Source organism: Pteronotus mesoamericanus, unplaced genomic scaffold (assembly GCF_021234165.1).
Source record: "Pteronotus mesoamericanus isolate MK-2021 breed Mesoamerican mustached bat unplaced genomic scaffold, CSHL_Meso_final scaffold_21, whole genome shotgun sequence".
NCBI lineage: Eukaryota > Metazoa > Chordata > Mammalia > Chiroptera > Mormoopidae > Pteronotus > Pteronotus mesoamericanus.
Window position 1 is genome coordinate 1,940,400 of NW_026555310.1, and position 23,614 is coordinate 1,964,013.

Here is a 23,614-nt window from a genome sequence, read left to right on the forward strand (position 1 = left end):
GATGGAGAATACAAGTGTTGGTGTAAGGATATGGAGAAATTGGAACATTTATACATTGCTAGTGGGAATGTAAAATGATACAGCTGTCAAAAAATAGTTTGGCAGTTTCTCAAAAAGTTAAACATAGACTTACCATATGACTCAGTAATTCCATTCTTCAGTATATATCATGAGAATTGAAAGCTATGTCTACATAAAAACCTGCCCATGGATGTTCAAAGCAACATTATTCATAAAAGCCCAAAAGTGGAAACAACCCAAATATCCATCAACTGATGAATGGATAAACAAAAATTGGTGTATCCATTCAAAAGAATATTATTTCACCATGAAAGGAATAAATTACTGATATATGTTACAACACGAATGAACCTTAGAGACATTATGCTAAATGAATGGATCCAGACAAAAAAGGCCACATATTATGATTCCAATTATATAAAATATCTGTAACAGATAAATTCACAAAGACAGAAAGTAAACTTGTAGTTGCCAAAAATTGGTGGGGGATAAATGGAGAGTGACTGCTTTTGAGTATGGGGTTTCTTTTTGGGGAGATAAAATGTTCTGGAATTAGATATTGATGATAGTTGCATAACTTGGTGAATACATTAAAAATCGCCAAACTTTTAATAAAAATAATGAATAAAAATCACTTTAAAAAGGTGAATTTATGATATGTAAATTATATCTCAATTTTAAAAATACACCTGGGACAATGGAGGTTCCTTTTACATAGGGAAGACTAGGGGACTGCCACATGTGAAAGAGAGAGGAAGAGTCTGAACATGGTAAATTGGAAATACCGATTAGCTATCCTAACAGATTTAGTAAGCAGGCAGTTGGAGACATTAGACTGCAATTTAGGGGACAGATACAGGTTGGAGATATAAATTTGGAAAAAAAATACATACATATAAAACACTTAGAATGCTTCCTGGAACGTAGTAAGATCTCTAAATATTAGTTGTGTTTTTTTTGTATGAAGAGAGCAATAGCCAATTATTCTAGCACAATTTGTAGAACCCCCTTCCTCTCTTATTTCTAATGCTACCTCTGTTACATACAAATGTCCCATTTAGATTGAGGGTCTTTTTCTATAATTGTATTATTTTAAGTAAAAATTGTTTTAGGGGAGAGTAGATTGGAAGCCAAGACTCCTTTCGACTTTTCTCAATTCACTTCACAAGGACATAAATGATTCTATGCTGAGGTGTCACCTTTGCTACCAAAGAGAAATAACCTGGATTCTTTCTACCTTGAATAGAAACAATCTATCTAGGGTGCTATGAGGATACATGAGATCCTAGGCAGGAAGTTCAGAAAACTGAATAATACAGAAGAGCAGAAGGAAGTTACTTGAGGGAAAAGAAATTTCCATAGGCATTATTTTGAGTCCACTCTCCCTAGGCACATTTTAAAAAGTTTTTTTAAAAAGTTGTAGAAAAAAAATAACATAGTACTTACTATCTTGGTAACCATATGAGAATTTTTTTTTGTCACCGTTTTTAATAGTGATATGAGAAATACTACAAATGTGTCATTACAGATTGCTTTTTCCCTGGCAAGACTTTATCTCTTAGTACCTCGTATTAACATTGTATAAATATTTTTCCTGCTTGCCTTTCAATGATGATCCTGCTTTCTGAAGCCAACAACTTTTCTCTCTTCACTGAAAATTTTCTGTCTCTTACTCTTTCTGGAACTCTCCATATATCTTCCTTATTCTATTTACTCATATGAGAAAAATTTTAATACAGTGTTTGCATTTGAGGTCTCCACCCAAATCTTCCTGAGGCTGTCTCATCATCATTCAACTCCTGGTTCAAAAGTTACTTCTTCAAAGAGGCCTTCTGTCAACATCAGGTATAAAGTTGCTTTTCCATTCTCAATCACCTTCTGCTTCATTATCCTGAAGCACTCTCCACTAACTGAAATATTTGTGTTTATTGTCTTATTAACTGTCTCTTCCTCTGTACTAAAATATAAATTATACCAGTGCAGGAACCTGGTCTGTTAGGCTCTTCTCTCCGTGCCTAGAAGAATGCTTTGCACATATGTCCTGTTAAATGTTTGTTAAAATACTTGGTGAGTAATAAATATAGTGATTTTTAATTCTCAAGCAGTTTCATATACAGGGCCCAGCACAAATAACATCCCTCTTTTATTACAAAATTATAAGCATGTAATTCTGTAACATAATATCACACAAGCACACCATATGACATTTTCAGTGAAATGTTCAAATTAAAACTATAAATTATTACACCCATATTATTACCCCACCAACCACACTCAGGCAAGCCTTACTTCCGCAGGACCCTGTATATTACCTCATTTGATCATTACAATTCCTTAAGTAGAATGGGACTGCTAACTCCACTGTAAAGACTCAGAGAAGCATTTCAGCCAAGGCCATAGGACTAGATGAGGTAGGATCGCTGTGCTGAGGTCTTGACTTTCAATACATTCACTCCAGTTCTAGGGCCTAAAGTATTTTTAACTGCTTTGCCATTAAGAAGTCATGAGCTGGAGGACAGTAGGAACAACATGCACATGTTTTTAAAAAAATTGCTAGTTTCAGATTATTGCCACAGTGATGCTACTCTACGTGCAAAGAAAAAAATGAAACTACTCAACTCTTCGGAACGCTGAATCCCCTGTGTACCTCCCTCAGGTTTTTCCTCCCCTTTTTTTCTTTTAAACAGCTTTATTAAGGTATAATTTTGTCTCGTTTTTAAAGTGCGCTCCATTGAGATAATTTTATGTCCTAGGATACATACTTCACTTTTTGCATCTTCACTGTTACAGACACCTGTGAGGATTCCCTTTCCTTCTTTTTCTTTTCCTTTTCCCCTACATCCCGTAAGCTAGCACGTGTACTCTACGAGTCCCGAACTCGTCCAGCCACGCTCTCCAACCCTGCCACTAAAAGTCTGGCTCCAACGTTTTCCCTGAGCCCCGCCCCTCGGCCCCCTTCCAACTCTGGGCCTACGGATCTCGCACTTCCTCCACCTCCCCCCTCCTATATCTCGCGAGAGGCGAGCGCTCCTGGCCGGACGAGAGGAAAGTAGCTACTCCGCTGAGGGGGGAAAGAAGGAGCTGGAGACAGATTGTGGGACCGAGCGCGGGCGGGCGGGAGGCGACGGAGCTACCAGCGGGTGAGTCCTGTTAACATTAACTAGTCCATGATATGACGGGAGTCTCCCCTTCAAGTCTGGCCAGTCCCAGGGTCCCAGGCAGTGTCTCCCCTCCCAGGCTGTGTTGGACGGGGGCGCTGAGGCGGTGGCCGGGCCTGTCTGAGGAAGAGGGTGGGGCGTGGACTAACCTTGGCCAATAAGAGAGAAGGAAGCTACGATTGGCGGCGATGAGCACTAATGGGAGATCGCCTTTACCTTGCGGAGTGCCGCCCCTCTTCTCCCTCCTCCTGCCTCCTTCCTTTGGGGGGGAAGGCGGGGCCAGAGGCCTGAAGTGTGGGGAGAACTTGGGGGTAAGTAGCCCCGGGGGGCACAGGGCGTGGCAAGAAGAGGGGAGTTGAATCCTGAGGGAGTGGAATTGTAAAGTGGTCTAATGGAAGCATCATGGAATAGGGTGGAAGGGGAGAAAAGAGAGGGGGACTAAACTGGCTTCTCAAAGAGTGGGGCTAGGGGCTTGGCATTAGAAGAAGCAGGGTGCAATAGGCAGGAGGTAGTGATAAGTAGGTGAAAACATGGCACTGAGTTTGGCTGGGAATACAGGTGGGGTAAATCATCGGAAATGAGAGTTAAGGCATTTCTGTTGAATTATAAAAAGAATATGAGGGACATGGTATTAGAAAAAGTATAGATTTGGAAAAAATTAAGTCAATGAGTTTAGGAAGACTTAAGTAGGGGTGGGCTTAGTAGCCAAAAGGCATCACTTTGAGAAGGGTATAGGAGAATCCAGAGGTACAAGGGAGATGTTTGAAAAGGAGACGGCTGATATGTACAGGTCTTGAATCTTAAGCATCAGAAGAAACGGGATACTGATTTAGGGCTTTTGGTGGATATGGCACCCATTCTGGTGACCAGCTGCAAGAATGCTGGATAGGGGTTGAGTTGGAGAAAAAAAAAAAAAAAGAACACTTTCATCACTTCTCTGATTTCCTATTTCCCCTCTCTTCCTCTTCCCACATTTCATCTCTTCCTGACTCAGGGATGGGGCACTGGGACATGAGCGATCCAAGTTGGAGCCCCATAAGGAATTATATGTTGCTCTGAATTACTTGTTATGTTCTCTGACTGGGGTGTTTACTACCCAGTGCACCTCCTACCCAGATTCCCTTGTTGCTACTTTCCTAACTTTAAAAGTTTGTTTTCTACTTAACAGGGGTGTTTTAGTATCTCTAAGGGTTGTGTCATAAGTAAGTAAGTATAGGTTTGTGGAGGTGTGCAAAGTTTTCTCAGCAAGCCCACTTGGTTCCTATGTTTAGAAGAATCAGTATAGTATAATATTATAATTCTTGTAGAGACATCAATCTTGATAGGTATTCGAAGCACAGAAAATATATTAAATTGGTTTGTTTTGTTAAATGTGTTTTACCCAGTCATATTCTATAAGTTATTCAATGGATGGTTGCAGTTAGTTTTAGCTAGCTTATTTTTTTAATAGTGTAAATAAAATGGACACATATTTTAGGAAAGTAAAAAAATTTCGGTTTCTTCCTTTGTGTCCAGGCTCAGAAGCTAAATATATGTCATAATATCTTAGGGCAAGAGTTGAGGAAATCAAATACAATTTGTACTTAAATATGGAGGACGTAAGGTAAGTGGAGACTATTGCGAAATGTAACATGTCTGTAAGAAAAGAAACTGAAGAAAAGTTTGGCAGCTATACTAAGCAGTCTTACCAGTTCTTAATTCTGTACAGAAAAATGACAAGCCTTTGCCCTTTGATAGTCGTGAATTATTTAATAACGAATTGAACTAATACAGTCAATAACTTAGTTATTATTACATTTCTTCTCTTTTACTTTGGAGAAGCAAAATAATGTCTGAAATACTGTTAAAGCTGTTACATGAAGAGAAACCAGAATGTGTTGCTTAGTATTAACCTTTGGTTTCCAGCAACCATTTGAGGCTTTTTCTCCTGGCCAGGAAGTCACCCATACAGCACACTGAGACCAATTAATTACTGATCCTTCAGCATTATTTACTGAATTGGTTCCTGTAGTTCACATTCAGAGTATTACTATTGGACATTCAGACATTTTCACAGTTTGCCTGGCAGCAGCACAGAAAAATAACCAAGGAGGTAGCAAAGTCCCTTGTGTTAGTCTTCCATCCTAGAATTTGTGATTGGCTTTGATTTGGGCACTACTGAATGCAAGATTTGTTTTTCTCATTAGTGTTAGCAAAAAGCTAGAGAATGCTCATGTGTAAATTTGTGTATCAAAGGTTACATCCTATGGTAGTTTCTGTGTTGTAATTTGTAAGCATATTTTGTTTATCATGGCTTTTAAATTTTAATGGATATCCTTACTGTATCTCCTTTCTTTTTCCTCTCTCCACTTCTAACCCAAATGAAAATTGTTTTTCAACCAACTGTTAAGCTACTACTTTGCTTCAAGTAAAGTCCCTAGCTCTGCCTGGACACAGCTGCTCTGAAGTTCTCACAAGTTACTGTTTTGTACATGTCAAGACTGAGTTTTTCTTAGGCTGCTGTAGGAGGGAGTCAGTGTAACAGCAGCCTCCTATCCACGTCTGATAAGGAGGAGCCTTGTCTTGTGGGGAAGTTTTGTATGGAGCAAATAGCATTAACATATAAATGTCTAATAAAGACACCTCTCTTCTTGTGACTAGTTGGCAAGCTGGTGTTTAATTGCCCCTCACTCCTTGATAGACTAAACTTATGGTGCAAATGTTTCTTTGAGAAAAATAAATGCAACATTCATTAAAAAGAAAAAGCATTAATTTCTTTTGTTGGTTTCTCTGAAAATGGTACTGACTTCGGAATTCATTAAAAGTTTTCCATCTCTTTAGAAACGTGTCAAAGAAAACCGTTCTTAAGTTTCTCATTTTTGAACGTTACGTACTTCTAACAGGCTTCTTTTGAGATCATGATTTCTATATTCAAGAAATGTGAAAAGCCATAACATTTGGAATCCCTGGGGGAAGGTCTCTTTCAAATACTATAAGGAAAAGATCCCCACTTCACAGATACCCTGTTCCATTTTGGAGCTCTGCTTTTAGAGAATTCTTTACATTGGGCTGAAGCTCTTCTGTTCTGCTATCTGAAGCTACAATAAATAAACCTAATTCCTTGTCAACATGGTAGCCCTTCAAATACTGATTGAGTTATGTCCTTTTTAAAAAAATTTTATTTGTTTACTTTTAGAGAGAGGGGGAGAGAGGGAGGAAGAGAGGGAGAGAACGTCAGTGTGTGAGAGATACATCGATTGGTTGCCTCTCACATGCTCCCAACTGGGGACCTGGCCTGTAACCCAGGCATGTGCACTGACTGGGAATCAAACCAGCGACCTTTTGTTTCACAGGCTGGCGCTTAGTTCACTGAGCCACTCCTGCCAGTGTGACAGTTATGTCTTCTTAAGGCTTCTATTACTGGGATAAATATCTCAAGGTCTTTCAGCAATTCCTTAAATGACATTTTTTTTTCCTCACATATAAACTTTAATGGTATATATTCTAAAAGTTTCTGAACAGTGAAATTCAAAGGAAATAAGTGAATTCCTTAGAGTCTTTTTACAGACATGAATAAAATATTAATATTTCAAAATTACATGAATTCAATAAAATAACCTCAAATAAAATAATTGCATTTCATAATCTGTGACACTTCTTCAATTATATTGTACAAAAACAGCATTAATGACATTTTTAATAAAGTTCAGGCTCCTCACCAACTTAGTTGCCTAAGGTTCTGGGGCTTTTTATCTAGATCTGAATATAACATCTCAGATATAATCTGATCAGTAAAAATGTAGGAAAGAGTGGTCTCTTTTTATTGTACTCTACCTCGATTGTTAAAGCCTAAGATCACATTAATTTGTGTAATTAATTAATTTTTAAAGATTTTTATGAGGAAGGGAGGGAGAAGAGTGGGAGAGAAACATTGATGTGAGAGAGAAACATCAATGGGTTGCCTCTCATATGCTCCCTGTCCAGGGAGCTGACCTGCAACCCAGGCATGTGCCCCTATCGGGAAGCGCACTGGCAAACCTTTGCTTTGTGGGAAGACACTCAATCAACTGAGACACACCAGTCAGGACTGTGTAATTAATTTTTTTAATGTAATTGAGAACTTTACCTTTACCTCTGTAACTGTCATCTTGTTAGTTTGGGTTTATTGTTTTAGCTTGTTAATGTTTGTTTAGTCTCTTGAGCATTCCTTATATCTTTGTATCATTGATAGAGAAATTATATAAAAATGACACCTCTGTTTTTGTTTTAGGTCACTGGTAAAAATAAAGTGAAGCAGTGCTATAACATCAGCACACTATCATTAGGTTATTAATCCATTAATCAACCTTTTGGGTAAAATTCATTTATGAATCTACCTACTGTTTTATCATCTATCCTATATTTCTTACACAGTATTAAGAGGTGCCCTGTTGTAATCTAAATATATTCTGTTTCTGATATACGTATATACCTGGGATCCTAGGCTAGACACCCTGTCAAAGAAAGAAAATGAAATTAGATGTTCGTTTATTTTGCTATCTTACACTAGTGTTTATAGATCACTGCATTACTTGCCAGTAGTTTAAAACCATCTATTTAATAATTCATAAAAAAAAAATTTATCCTCGGCTGAGGGCATGCGTATTGATTTTATTTTTAAATTATTTTAAAAACTCATTGAAGGATTTTAGAGAGAGAGGAAGGGAGAGAGAAAGAGAGAAACATCAGCTGGTTGCTTCCCATACACTCCCCAACTGGGGATTGAACCTGTACCCTAGGCATGTGCTCTGACTAGGAATAAAACCCACAGCCTTTCATTTTACAGACAACACTCCAACCAACTGAGCCACAATGGCTGGGGCTAATAATTCATTTTTATACTCTTTTTGGTTAACAATATTTCATCAGACTATAATTTTTGGACTCTACCTCGCCTGACCTGCCCCCCCGCCTTTTTTTTCTTAAGAAATAGGCACTTTATAGTGAGAGGAAAGGAGAGAGAGGGGAAGAGGGAGAAACATCAATTTGTTGTTCTACTTATTTATGCATTCATTGGTTGCTGCTTGTATGTGCCCTAACTTGGGATGGAATCCACAACCTTGGCATATTGGGACAATGCTCTAACCAATTGAGCTATCCAGCCAGGGCTATATATATATTTATTTATATATGTAAAGATTTTATTTATTTTTAGATAGAGGGAAGGGGAGGGAAAAAGAGAGGAAGAGAAGCATCAATGGGTGGTTGTCTCTTGCACGCCCTCTACTGGGGAACTGGCCTGCAACTCAGGCATGTGCCCTGCCTGGGAATTGAACCGATGACCCTTTGGTTTGCAGGCTGGCACTCAATCCACTGAGCTACACCAGCCAGGGTCAGGGCCCTATATTTTAAAATACGATTTTTCCCCCCTATTCCCAAGACTTGAGGTCCTGCTTCCTTTTTTTATTTCTCTATTTTAAATGAGTGTAGAGTGATTAACAATGTAACAGTATTTCTTTATAAATGCATGCTTCTTATCATCAAATGAAATTCTGCTTTGGAAACTGTATTAGGCAGAAACGCTGATTTCTCCGTAATATATTTTCCTGAACATTTTAAGCAACATATTAAAGAATTAAACTGTTGTCCACCTAACAGTTGTGTCGTAACTTCCCATAATATTGCCACCTTCAATTTAGACCTAACTTTTTATTTCCTGTTTGGAATTAAAACCTTTACCACCTTTATTTCCTGTTTGGAATTAAAACCTTTTTATTTCCTGTTTGGAATTAAAATCCTTTTGTTTAGAAACTTTCAAAATACATATGTAATTGCCGTTTATAATTATAGTTTATTGGTGTAGTGGTCTAAGTTTGTCATGCTATGTGCTGTAGGTAAAATAGTGCTACAAGTAAGGCAGAACCTCAGAAGACATCTCCAGGGACTAAGACTTTACGTTGGCAGCCAGCAACTTCTCTGTGTGTTAATTTTAGACTTGATAGTTGAATTTTATGTCTGAGCAATTTTAGCTGATAAATACATTTTTAGAGCACCTTCCTCTTTTGGGGTTTTAATTTTTACTTTCATTTTTAGAAAACTGCAAATTGTTAATGTAAATGTTCATGTGGAATTAAGTAGCATCCTGATAGGGAATATTTTATTTACATTTTCTTTTAATACATTCTCATCCATCAGATTGTTCAGTTATGAATTCTCATGGAAAGTAGAGAGATGGACTTAATGACCTCTCAAGGTCCTTTCCAGTCCAAACATTCATAAATAGAAGCTCATATCAAGGAACTTACTATTGAAGAATCAGGAAGAAAAAGACTGCAAAGAAAACAAAATTAAAATGGTTCTGACAAAGTAGGAATGGATAAATAAAAAGTAAGGAACATAAATGATAAGAAATATTAACTCTTGAACCAAAAACAAAACAAGAATTAATACCAACAACAAACAAATATTTTGCATTGGATCATTTCATGTCTTAAAATATTTTATCATGACATTTTCTCTTCAGAATTTCTCTGGTGGACACTTTCTATCGAAAAAATGTTGCTGTGGTTGTTGTTTTTCTGTTAAATCATAGTATTTGGTTTCCTTTCCTTCCCTTGTTTGTCCTTTTGTTTTGAAACTTTCAAAATCTGAAATACTCACTGCCTGTATATAATGAAGCAAAAGTCAGTTCAGTTTGAAACTGAACTGTTATGACATACTGTTATGACTTTTTAGGAAAGGAAAGATGAGTGTTATAATTCAGGAAAGGTTTTATAAGAAGATAAATTTATCTAATTTCTACACCTTTTTAGGCAGACTTCTAGGAAAGATTCTCAGCTAAACCAAAGGTGAGTCACTACGTTAGTATTATGAGGGATATAATGACACTTAATAGGAGAGCCAAACTCATTAAAAACATATAGCTTAACTTTTTTACATTTTTTTCATCTTTAGGTGATTTTAATTCTAACTGCTTTCATATATTTGAAACCCATCTGTGTAAAAGTTTTTCTTTACTATTCAATATTACGTTTGTCCTTAATAAATATTAACTTATGAAAGTCTAACAGGAACCAAGATTTAGCTTAAAAAGTCACTTTTTGAACTTGTGGCCTGGGCCTTTGTGGGAATAGTGTTGTTCTGCCATAGCCCTAACTTCGCACAAAACCCAACTTGCTTTCTTTGAGTGGAATTACTAATATCTTACATAGTGCTTCTTCCTGATGTGGACAAAGAAGATTTACTTGTTAAATTAGTTAAATTTTATTTAGGGCTTAAAATTTACCATACAGTAGAAATTATATATTTTTTCCAGATTAAAAATAGACTATAACCATTCTTTCTGGAACAGGAATATGCCTGACTATGCTATAAAAACAGGATGATTTATTGAATATAACATGATTGCTGTAAATGATTCCTGTTGGCACCAAATTTCTTGTCAGTAGTATTTATTTAAGCTTTATCAAACTTGGGTTGACACCATGTTGGTTTTATTTAACATGGTTTTTCTGGTAATTCTGGTACTAACATGTCTCCTTTAGCACCACTTTCTTTATTTTTGTTTCTTTGTAAGTTTTGGTCAAGCAGTAGTTTGCTAATATTTTACACATCTTGTTTGGGACTGTGGAAAGTTAATTAATGGCCATTGGAATACCCCAAATAGATCACTGTGTTGCTGGTATGTGGACGGCCTTAGAAAATAGCTTTTTCCCCCCCTCGAGAATTTCTAAGTGTCTCTGTGATTGTCATTGTGGGATCTTGTGGCTATTTCTTATCCAGCACTAAACTCATACTGAGACCTATGAGGTTTGTTGTTTGCAGATTGTTTAAATTAAGTCCATGAAGATTTAAAATCTATCCTTAAAGATCAGTGTTTTAGGGTTGATTGGTATTGGTTTACTGCTTTATGGATCATACTTTATCTGAAAATGAGTAGGAAAGAACCAAAACACAATTTAGATTTTGACAGCCTACCGATTTCCAGGAATTTTTCTACTTTTAAGTGCATATATAGAGGTCAAACATTGATAGGTAAAATGTTCTCTGCTTATTTCTAACTTTGCTTCCTGCTGTCACTTAAGCAAGTTGTTGCTTCCTTGTTTTTGCTTTATTAACTTTTCTGAAGATAGCTCATAATAGTTGCTTGAATCCTCCAAGAGCTTAGAGAGACAAAGTTCTATTCAAGTAGTTGCCTGTATGAAGCTGCTTCCAGGTAAGTTCTAAGTTTTAGCCATGTGTTGCCTAACTTACGATGCAGCCTAATTCTCACTCCCATCTGTTTTTAGTCATTTGTTACAAAACTGTTTATTCTATTTAAGCTGGCTTCTTTCTTTGAAAGCTGTTGCTGCATGTCTGAGCCTGAAATCCAGAAATTAATTTTAACCTGATCTTTGATTGATCAATCCAGGGTACTCTACTGTTTGTGTATTTCTTAAAGCAGTGCATCTCAAACAAACTGCTCTTGGTCTTGGTACCCATCCTTTATCTTCTTAAAAATTATCAAGGACTCCAAAGAGTTTTTGTTTATCTTGGTTATATTTAGTGATATTTAGTATATCAGAAATGAAAATGGAGACATTTAAAAAATATGTATTTATTTTAAAATAACAACATAAATAACTATAGTTTCCAAAAAATTTAGAGAAGAGCTTTAAATCTCTAATGTCTGGCTTAATAGAAAACAGCTGGAGTCTCATGTCTGCTTCTGCATTCAATCTGTTAGGATATGTTGTTTTGGTATATGAAGAATTCCTGGGCTTACACAGATACATAATAGGAAAAGAAAAGATTCTTTTTCAGATACTTACAGTTTTTATTCTTTGAGACTACACCAAAATCTGAAAAGTGATGCTTTGTTAAAGGTTAGCTGTTGCATAGAATCTAAAACCATTTCTGTGAACTTGTGATACCCTATTACATTAAAATGCATTGGCTTGGCTTGCCCTTTAAATAGATCTTTTACCCATGTGTGATTTAAATACCCATGAATCATCTGATTCCTATTGATCCCTGCGACCCCACTTTAAGAACTGTGGTCTTATAGTACCAAACTTGAAAAATACAACTGTTTATCATGTAGAAGAAATATAATATCTCCATTTTAGTGCTTTTCAAAGTGTGTCAGGATTACTCTAGGTGCTTTCTAAATGTAGATTCTTGGGCACCAAGGCCAAGAGAATCCAGAAAGCCTAGGAATCGGTAATTTTACAAGGAGCCTAGATAAATATGCTTAATACAGTATTGAGAATTATGGAGCTAATTTAAATAACCTTATTTTAAGAAAACCTAATTTCAAAAATTTGAAAAGTCAAATAAAAGGAAATTAGTATTTGACTAGTCACATTATAAAAGTCCTTATTAACAAAATATACACTCTAACATTTTTAAAAAGATTTTATTTATTTATTTTTAGAGAGAGGAAAGAAGGGAGAAAGAGAGGGAGAGAAACATCAATGTGTGGTTGCCACTTGCGTGCCCCCTGCTGGGGACCTGGCCCACAACCCAGGCATGTGCCCTAGACTGGGAATCAAACCGGTGACACTTTTATTTGCAGGCTGGCAGTCAATCCACTGAGCCACACCTGCCAGTGCTACACTCTAACATTTATCATAATTGGGATATATTAATTAACCACATAGTAAATACGTTAGGTTTTGTAGGCATGAAGTCTCTGTTTTAACTACTCAGATCTGCCATTGAAGTACAAAAGTAGTCATAGGCAACATGCAAAGATTAAGTGTTGTGTTTCCATAGAACTTTATTTACTAACACTAAAATTTGAATTTTGTAAAATTTTCTTGTGTCACAAAATAGTCTTTTGATTTCTTTAATCATTTCTTTAAAATATTTTTTAAAATTTATTTTTAGAGAGAGGGGAAGGGAGGAAGGAAGAGATGATGAGAAACATTGATGTGTGAGAGAAATATCGATTGGTTGTCTCTCTCACGTGCCCAAAACAGGCACTGGGCCACAACCCAGGCATGTGCCCTGACCAGGAATCACACCAGCAATCTTTTGCTTTGTGGGAGGATGCCCAACCAACTGAACCATGCAGGTCAGGGCTCTTTAACCATTTAAAAATGTAAAAACCATTCTTAGCTCTGGACCATACAAAAACGGGTAGCCAGCTGGATTTGGCCTATGGGCTATAAAGTTTGCCAATTCTTGATATAGACCATAACTGGATTGTGAATTTTAAAATTACTATAATAAAATATACTTAATTTTTTTCATTTTAAACAAGAGGTTTATTTAAACAGGATGCTTGACTTGAAGGGAAAGCTACCTAGGATTCATTTCTTTTAGAGTAATTTAATCCTTCCTTAAAGACAGGTTGCCCTACAGTAACAGCTACATACAAAAAAGTTATGAAATTGTCCTTGGTTTTACAATGATAAATGAAAAACATTAAAATTCTCCAATCAAACAAGGTATGCACATGTTTTTATGTTGTTCTTTTCTTTGATAAACAGCGAGAGCAAAATAGCTTACTGGAATATAAAGATAAGAGTTGAATGAGCATGCCTCTAATGGAAAAAGGGGGTATCCTCACAGAACCAGTATTTTTCCCCATCCCATCTGCATGTGATGTCAGTCAGAACATACCATTGGCTATTTAGTTTAAAAAAATGCAAATGCTTGTGCACATACATCAATTACTTTATGTACAGTAAAGGAATGGGGAAAGGGAAAATGAAAGAATAAAGAAAACTATACTGTAGTAGTCAAGATGTGGTGGAACCAAATTGCAGTTTTCTAATTGAGAATGTCTTGTACTGGAGGAACAGAGTTCTGAAGTAAAGTAGCAGGTTCCCTTTTTAGTAGAGGCCTCCTGTCTGCTGCTGGAACTCATCAATTGTATCTTCATCCTCTATTTCCAACTGTGCAGGTGTGTCTGTTTCATTGCTTGGCTGCCTTGTCAAATCGGAATCTGATCTGCCTCGCTGACAAACCATGTCATTCACAATGGGCTTTCATTAGTTTACTAAGTGGTGTATGCCTCTTAATCTTAAACTGAACCACAGAACCATCCTGCCCACCACCTTCAAATTAATATGATCATTGTTCTCAGCCTTGACCTCTTCCTTGGGCTTTTCTTTGGCCATGGCGAGTGCCGGAATCTCTTCAGCTGCTGCCTCACAAAAAAGGTACCAGGTCCACACCAAAGGAGCACACAAGTAGCACTAGAAGCGGCAGATGAAGGAGGTGGCAGCTGTCAAATATACTTAATTTTAAAACTAAACATTATTTAATTTTCCTAGACAAAAATAATATTTTAAAAACTTGTCCACCAAATTCATATTTCTGGGCATCATTTATATAATAAACATACAGGAAACACCTATTGTATGGAAACATTTGGAAATATTCAGTTCGTAGTAGTTATACAATACGTAAGTTGTTATACAACTTCAAGGAGTTATAAAAAGATATGTTGTATATTTTTATATCTTATTTGGGGTATGTGAGAAGAGGTAACTTAGATTCAGGCCCACCTCAACCTCTTGACTTATCTTTTGCCTATTTTTTGGTAACTCTCTACTTCAGTGTTCAAGTCTGTTAGAAAAGTGGTTTATAAAAACCCTAATATAAAACAACAAGGCTAATTAGTGTAAGATTGTAATAGTATATGTGCTTTTTTATATAATCCTTTTGGGGCCATTGATTTACCTACCAATGAAATAATATATGCTAAACTGTTGTTATGCTAAATAATACAATGGAAAATGAACCCAGAATTTAGAAACAGAAATTTCAATTCCTAAATAATCTACCCCAGGTAAAACATGGGTTTTCTTTGTCTTCTGAGGTTCACATAACCTGCATTATGGTCTAACAGATTTTATGCTTTTTGGAATCTTAAGTCAGTTTGTAGATGTAATACAGATCATAGCGGCACTGAGTATCCCATGGCAAATAAAATACTGAGATTGTTGAGGTATAGAGATTCCATGTTTGTACTCTTTGCTTAGTAGCAGCTAAATTATCTTAAGAGTCTGAAACTTGGTATCCATAGTTGTATTCTTGGAAGAAAATTGTGTATAATTTCTCTTTAATATCATAAGGTAATGGACCCCATAGATCTTTGATTGGGTGCCTAAATTTTTTAGCTTGTTTATAGATGAGCTGAAAGGCATTCAGAACCTGGTAAACTTGGTTTCAGTGCTCTTTATTCCCTTTGTGTTAGATGGTTGGAGCAATTTCTAAGTGTTTAATATAAGTAATACTTGTTAGGGAGCATTCATATGTTTCTGAAAATGGGTCCTTGAAGGCAACAAAGGGGGAACTATCTTGAACTGCTTGATTTACCTTGTGTATCAATATGCTTAAGTTTCCACCATGTCTGTTTCTATATGAAGCTATTAGTTTATAATTTTAGAAAGTTCTTTTTTTGGGTAGTCCATTAAGAGCTTAGTCAGTTGGTTCTGTTACTTTGTAGTAGAGAATGAACAACTTTGTATAATTTGTAAATACACTGTTCAGTACTTTAAAATAGTCTAGCACAGGGGTCTCCAACCAGTACAGGTCAGTGGCCTGGTTGGGGACTGCTGGTCTAGCAGATAATAGGCATTTTGAAAAACTTATAGACATGTTTTTTTAAGTCATGCAGTTCGACATTCTTTTTTGTTATTAGATTATAATTTTTTAAAGGTTGTATTTATGTATTTTTGGAGAGAGGGGAAGGGAGGGAGAAAGAGGGAGAGAAACATCAGTGTGTGCTTATTGTCTCTTGCTTACCCACTACTGAGGATCTGGCCCGCAACCCAGGCATGTGCCCTGACTGGTAATTGAACCAGTGACCCTTTGGTTCACAGGCTGATGCTCAATCCACTGACACACCAGCCAGAGCACATTATAACTTTTTAAAATTTATTGAAAGCAGCCTGTGATCACTATAGAGACTTTGGAAAATGATGAAGTGCAAAGAGGAAAAAATCACCTGGAATACCATTTTCCAGAGATAACCATTATTACCATTTGATGTTAATAACCTCATCTTTTAAATGATTATTATATTTGCTTTTTTTAAAGATTTGAAATTATGGTGCATATGCAATTTTATATCCTGATCCCCCCTCACTTAATGTATAGCATTCTCATGTCATTAAATAGCTTTCAGAAACATTCTTTTTGTTGTTGTTCTTAGTTCATGTCTTTTATTAACCCATATACAATTACTTGTCTTCTGTTTTGTTGAAGCAATAGGTCAGAGAACATTTGCCACAATAATGTCTGTCAAAGTAGCTGGCCATAAAAACTCCAGCACCACATTCATCTGAAGGACACTCCCAACGACGGCAACTGATTTTACCATTCTCATCATAGGATTTCAGGACAGCCAGCTTAACCTTCTTTCTCTTATGCTTATTCTTTTTGGGAGTGGTGTAAGACTTCTTCCTTTTCTAAGTACCACCATGAAGTCTCAACACAAGATGAAGAACTCTTCATCTTTCAGCTTTCAGAAACATTCTTAACTAAAATATAGTCTGCTGTGAGGCTGTATCTTAATTTATATTTACCTATTCTTCTTAAACATTTAATTCCTGTTTTATTTTTGTTATAAATATAACTATGATGAACATTTTAATATATAAATGGCCCATGTTTCTGTTTTTAGCCTCAGAATAAACTTTTAAAAGAAGAATGATTTGTTCAAAGAATCTAAAGCATTTTAAGACACTTAATCTAATTATTGCCAGATTGCTTTCTAGAATGATTGTCCAAATTTGTACTCTCAAAAGTCTTACATTAAAGTGCCCTTTCTGGGTCAGGGTGTATATAGGAGGCAAGCTATCGATGTTTCTCTCTCTCTGTCCCTCCCTCCCTCCCTCCCTCCCTCCCATCAATAAACATATCCTCAGGTGAGGATTTAAAAAAAAAAGAAAAGCTTAGAATGGGTTGAATATAGTCACAAAAAGTACTTTAGGCATAAAGTAGTTGTAAATGTGTATTTAAAATGTCTTCTCTGTGTATAACTTTAAATACATAAATATCTGCATAGCAATTGTCATTGCAGTCCCAACAGCTTTCTGCAAAAACTTGAAGTTAAATTTCAGCAAAGTATACTTGAATATCACCATTAGATTACCGTATTTTGCTGTGTGTGATGCGCACCCACGGTTTTAGCACTGCCTACATATAATGTGCATCCTTATTTTTCCCTCAAAAATTTGGACAAAATTGTGCATTATACATGGCAAAATACAGTAAATCAAAAATACAAAATATTGAATATCAACTGTGTTATGAGAGAAAGGCTTCCAGAAGTTTTAACTTAGTTCTCTATATTCTGCCCCATTCCCCCTTTGTTACAGATAATGTAGCTATTTCCTTTTTATTCATGAAACAAAGTAGTCCATTTCTCATCATTAACACATCACTACTTCATTTCTTTCATATAATTATTTGCTATTAACCTAAAATTATTTTTTTTGTTTATTGACGTAGTATTTGTTTCTTCCTTTTAGGCCATAAGCGCTGTGAGGGTAGAAATTTTGCCTGTCTCATTCATTCACTGTTGAATTCTGGGGCCTAGGTAGGCACTGAAGAAAATATTCAGTGAATTAATGACTTTTAAAACTGAGTAAATTTACTTTTGGGCCCAAAAAGTAAATTGTGTTTATTAGTTTCAAAGTTCTTCCGTGTCAGATCTTTTGCCAAGACTATTAACCCCTCTTGTCTATACTCCAGAGTTGCTAGCAAAATAATTTAATGAATGACTACAAAGAATAGGCAAAATAGCAAAGGATCTAATACGTACACTGATCATGTCTAATTGAACTTATAAATTAATCCATCATTCTTACCCTTACATGGCATCTTTCATCCCAGATGAGAGAGATTCTTTGCCTGTCCAAATTTTAGGAGGCTCCTGAACCTTCTTCTAGGCCCGTCTGTGCACTTCTTTGTAAAATCCAGTTTTAGCAAGACCTCCCTCATATCTGATCATCCTCATGTCTGATCAGGTTCTTCATCTTCTACCATCTACCAGGTGATATCTGACCACCCTGGCCTGTCTTCAGCAAGAATCCTGTTAGGTCTGTTTAGCCAGATACCACCTTCCCTTCTTAGTAATTTTCTGTCCACCGATCTCTCACCCTGATCCTTAGCTATAAATTCCCACTTGCCCATGCTATATTTGGAACTGAGCCCAGCTCTATACTGAGACGTATTTTCCCCTATTGCAGTAATCCTGAATAAAATCTGTTTTCTACCCCTTTACTGTCCAGCTGTGGTTTTCCTTTGATGAGATGAGTTGAATTTTTTTTGTTTTTGTTGCAAAGGCCTATTGTCTTTTTATGTCTACTTTGCTTTGCACTTAGTAACTCCTTAGTAATATTTTTGAATGAATGAATTATAACTAGTATAACCCCCTTTAGATTTTCATGAATCTTTGATATTTATGGTACATGTGCCCTTCTCATTTTTTGTACCTAGCTATAGCTCCTATTATTATTAGGAACCTAAGAACAGGCCCTTGGATATGTTTGTACATGGCTTTTATTCCTTACTGGAAGGTGGGCCATCTTATTAACACTAGTTGGTTACTAAAGGAATAGTCACATTATAACCAGATCCAGAGAACTTCAGTGACAGATTCCATCTTCATTTTATTTTATTTTTTTTAAAGTAGGCAGACACACATATACATAGAGAATCCACTTGTTTATTTGCACATCAGCCATTTTATGTTATACTTCTGACTTCGACAAAACTATTTAACATAGATTTTATGAAATTATCCCAGTTATTTCAAATCATTCTCTAAATCCTAGAATTTCTTTTGTTTCCTCCCAGCATTCTGATAACTTTCTTTTGAGTAAACACTAATTTTTATCATTTATGCATTCTACTGACTACTTGAGCCTTTTCCTTGCAGAGTTGGCCTATAGGGCAACCTTTTTATGCATCCTTGTCTTCCTGTTCTAAGATCTCCACTGAAAGCATCTCATTTCCTCTTGGAGGTATCTCTAAATATATTTCCCTTGTCTGTCACTTATCGCTTAGTTCTATAAAATGCTTGAGCTTCATCCTGAAGATCAAGAAGCAAACAACAAACATGAGTGCTATGGCCAGACACATGACCTACTTGTCAAACAGTGCAGTTACAAATGGGCTGTGAGTTAAATTTTAGTGAATGATGGCATCATTATTCAAGATTTCACCTTTCTCTCAGTCTGTTTATACTACAGAAATGTGTTGCTTTCTGTTTTTGAGAGAGCATCAATTTGACCTCTCATGATTATAGGTTTTTTTAAAGTAAGAAATAGAAATAAGCCAATATAATTTATTATATGTAGCAATTGATGCAGCAGACTGGGGATGAAAGAGAAAAATTTTTTTAAAGTTAGCTGGAAAATTTTTTTAAGTGGTGAGATAGATTATTATTATTGATTTAAGTTTTTTAAAAAGACAGATCATTTTAATTAATTTATTTTTTAAAGTTCATTGATTTTAGAGAGAGAGGAAGGGGGAGAGAGAAACATCCATCTGCTGCTCCACTCACCCATGGATGGATTCACTGGTTGACTCCTGTATGTGCCTTGACCCGAGATGAACCCTCAACCCTGTTGTACTGGGACGATGTTTCAACCAACTGAACTATCCAGAGACAAATCATTTAAAGTGAAAAGCAAGAATGATAGAAAAGAAAAGGGGCAAGAGATAGAGGGAATGATCTAAGAATAATTGTGGGTATTTAAGAAAAAAGACCTCCTTCCTCCCATTGTGATCTCCCTTTGGTGAAAATGGCAAACAAAAGCCAGCAAATTGGGAAGGAAGCAGGAAATCCTAGTTAGTGACTGTCAGATTACAATATTTAAGATCCATGAAAATGTATGCTTCTGTTACATTTCAGTGCTTTCCTCCCAACTTGTTTTTGCCCCCTCCCTTAAATCACTTTAGAAAGTTAGGATTTTTCATCTCTATTTCCTAAGGATGCAGTTAAATAAAATTTGGAAGGCATATATTGTGATGTGATTGTGCAAAACCAGGTTAAATTTTGAATTTTGTGATTTGGGTGAAACCATTCCAAAATTTATTTAATCGCTTCCTATGGTAATGCTGCCCCATTCCTAAGCTCGGACCCTCTCTCTCCTCTAGTGGAAAACTGAAAAAAATTAGCCTTAAATAACAGAACCAAGGTAAAAGTAAGGAATCGTGTTTGGTCTTTGTATCTCTTTTATTCCTTTTGTTTACTTCTTGGTTGAAAATATGTTAGAGAACTTTGTTGGAATAAAGTTCGTATTTCATGATTACATTAGGAAAGCAGGTTCTGGGATTAGGAAGTAAAATTATCTCCAGCACAGAAATTGTAGGATTTTTCCAGAGATAAGTTGCCTTCCAGAAATGCTTTGCATTTTCAGCTGTAATAGCTTTGGTCTTTGCATTTATTTACTTTTATTTACTTGTATTTATTTTTTGCACTATGTCATAGTTTCAGAAAGTGCTAAAAAATTACTGCGAATTTAAAACAAACCAGAAAACCCCCTGTCCTGGGGCTGAGAAAGAAGAATAAAGAAAGCTCTCATTTTCCCAGTATCCAGTCATCAACTTGAGCTGGCCTCTCTTAGGAACACAATTTATTGAAGCAATTTATCCTGGCTAAATGTGATATAAATCTGTGTACACCTATGTACACACAGGCTCTCTTCCATTATAGCAATAATGCTGCAGCGTTGGTTTCTTCATAGTTAGACCCTGTTCCTATCACACTGAAAGGTGATTAAGAAGCCCTCTCCATTTTACGGGTGCCCCACAATTTTATGCACTGATTGGCTGTGTAAATAACTGATCAAACTACTAGAAATACTGGTTTCTAGCCCCAGAGTGAGTCTTACGAGAGTCAAAGAGATGTTACCTAGCTACTCTCTGAATTTTCAGCATGGTTTTCTAATTATCAGATCTTGTCTAACACTTTAACATTTTTATTTTAATGCAGGCCTAACTGAGGTTAACCTCCGTTATCTTGGTTTATCTCCAGAATAAAAAGGTGAAATTTGGTTACAATTCTGAAGGCATTTCTGTGCATATTCAAATTGTAGTTCTTTCTTGTTCACTTTCTCTTGTTCATATTCTTTCAGACACCTTTGTTTCTTATAAAAAGATGTTTGAAAATGCCCTTTAAGGGTTTATCCTATAAAGATTGTTTTTTGCATCCCTCCCTTTATCTTCCACCCTTTCAAACTACAGGTTTATCTTTTTTTACATTTCTAATTTTTATCCATCTCCATCTTTGTTTTTGTTTCTAGAAGAGGTATAATAAATTTCCCCAACACATTCACATTGGAATTACTGTTCTTTGACAAAGAATTTTGATTAGTATTGCAAGAGTTTGGCTTTAATAATTAAAAAACAACAACAGTATAAACCCTGTTAAATTCTTCAGAGAAATAGAGAGGATGAATGGTGATGCCTTTTAGTGCCATTTCTTTATCCCCTGCAGCAGCACACATCTGTTGGCTGCAACCGAGCAGCCCAAGAACTCTGGCCGAGAGCAGCACAAACAGCCGGAACACATTCACCCAGTAAACCCCCAAAGAGTCGACATTTGTTTTATTGCTGCTTTTAAAAACCTAGCCATAAATAGAATCAGAGGGGGAAGGGCACCTATATTTCTCCATTTGCCACAGACAATTGGTGGGGGGAGAAGGAGCCTCCCATGGGGAGAGGTTTTTTATTTTTATTTTTTATTAATGAAAATCATTTCCCGTGTAGCTCAATAGGATGGGTGCTTTGTTTTCTTTGGCAATAATCTGGGATAAACGGCCCTTGCCAACCGTCTCCTAGTTTATACACCAGGGAGCCAGATTATAGCCCTGTAAAATGGAGCACCCCTCCTATAATCCCTTAATTAATTAAATGACAAATTTTGGTCTTCTCTAGTTCAGAAATATGGCTTCCGCATCGAGCGTTCAGTGGATTTATTGACATAGGGAACTGCACTGGTTGTAATTTAGCAGACTGGAGAAGTGTGTTTTATACTGTAGCAGAAAGAGGGAAAATCTAGCAAAAGATTTGAAATTCCTTGACTATTTAGGTCTAAATTTTTCTAATTAAAAGTTTCAATTGAGGCACTGTAGATCATATGCCACCTGTCTAATGTGTCTCCCCAATGTAGCCTGTGTTTACAGCTTTGATAGATGGCATTCTTGGAACACCTGTTACTAAGCTTGATATTTTTGAAGCACTTTTTTTTTAAACTCCAGCATATTTAACATAACTTTTCCCCCTACCTTCTCCTCCTCAGCTCCGCTCTTCTATATGAAATATGGGAGACGACAGACCGTTTGTGTGCAATGCCCCGGGCTGTGGACAGGTACGTTTACAATATACTTTATTGTGAATGTCTCGTTGTGAATCAAAGTGGCTGTTTTATCACTAAGGCAAAGAGTTTAAAGCTGGTATTTTACGTGATCACTGGAGGTAATCAGATCAGAGGATTTGCAGTGTGTAAATCCAAGTTATGAGGAAGTGCAGGCACTCTACCGTAATGAAATCTGCCTTGCTCTCTTTCATATTGTTATTCTACTGGTGTTTGTTTCCCAACACAGAGTGTTGAGGAATACATGTTGCTCTCTCCTCCTTTCTAAACCTATCCATCTAGTTACAAAGCAAATTTAGAAATATATTCTCCTCAATTTTCATGGATATAAAAGTCAACTTAATATATTTGTATAGGCAGCCAAGAATACACACATTCATTGTTAACCCCAATTTGCCAGAGTCTATTTGGGTATTTTAAATTAAAAAAAAAATTTTCCTTTGACTGTTGATCCAGAAAATCATTGTTAGCAGCTAAGGCAGATAGATACCTAACTAGGAAAGACAAATCCAATATAGAACTAGAGATCTCACAGCAATATGCAAATTACAAGACTTCTCAGCCATTTTCCCTGCTGCCATGTTCTCATTTGCATATGTTTACATTATGTGTCATATTTTTCATCATGTACTTCTTTAATAAATAATTTTTTTGAAATTGCCTTCCCCCCGCCCCCATTTTCCACCTTCTTAACTCTTCTTAGACCCTCTCCTACCTCCGTGTTCCACAAAGGATGAAGAAAGGGATACAAAAAGTTTTATCTGCCTTCATGAATTGAATTTATAGAACCTGAAAGATTGAATTTCTGTTCAGTTAGAAATATGTCATGTGACTGTCCAGTGACACTTACTGGTGGTATGTGAGATTGCAGACTAGTTCTATTAAACATTGTAAATACTTAGACAAAAAGAAGACAGAGTTAAGTTCCAGAGATTCCTAAGAATTGGAATTTGAAAGGTGAATGTGATGGGGGTGGTGACAAGGATTGGGCAGAAGGATAATTTCAAATTCCAGTAAATGCTGAAATTTTCAGAAAAGACTAAAATAGCATTGTATTCTGAAGTATAAAGCATTGTAAGGTATACTTCCTTCTAGTTTTCAACTTTATTGTTGACTGCATGTTTTCCCCATGTGGTTTATATTTTATTTT

At 36.2% G+C, this 23,614-nt stretch overlaps 1 protein-coding gene across 2 annotated transcripts in view; it reads left to right on the forward strand.

The window, feature by feature from the left end:
* Positions 1–3,063: 3,063 nt before the first annotated feature.
* The window catches only part of LOC129084803 (cyclic AMP-dependent transcription factor ATF-7), a 103,148-nt gene continuing 82,597 nt past the window's right edge, over positions 3,064–23,614 (forward strand). The window contains exons 1-2 of one of the 2 annotated variants that reach the window (XM_054591010.1): positions 3,064–3,161; positions 22,390–22,458. In XM_054591010.1, the coding sequence (XP_054446985.1) occupies positions 22,411–22,458 (48 nt within the window). In that variant the 5' untranslated portion in view covers positions 3,064–3,161; positions 22,390–22,410. Of the gene's footprint in view, positions 3,162–3,438; positions 3,491–22,389; positions 22,459–23,614 lie in introns of those variants that run through there. The other variant, XM_054591011.1, reaches the window with a different exon arrangement.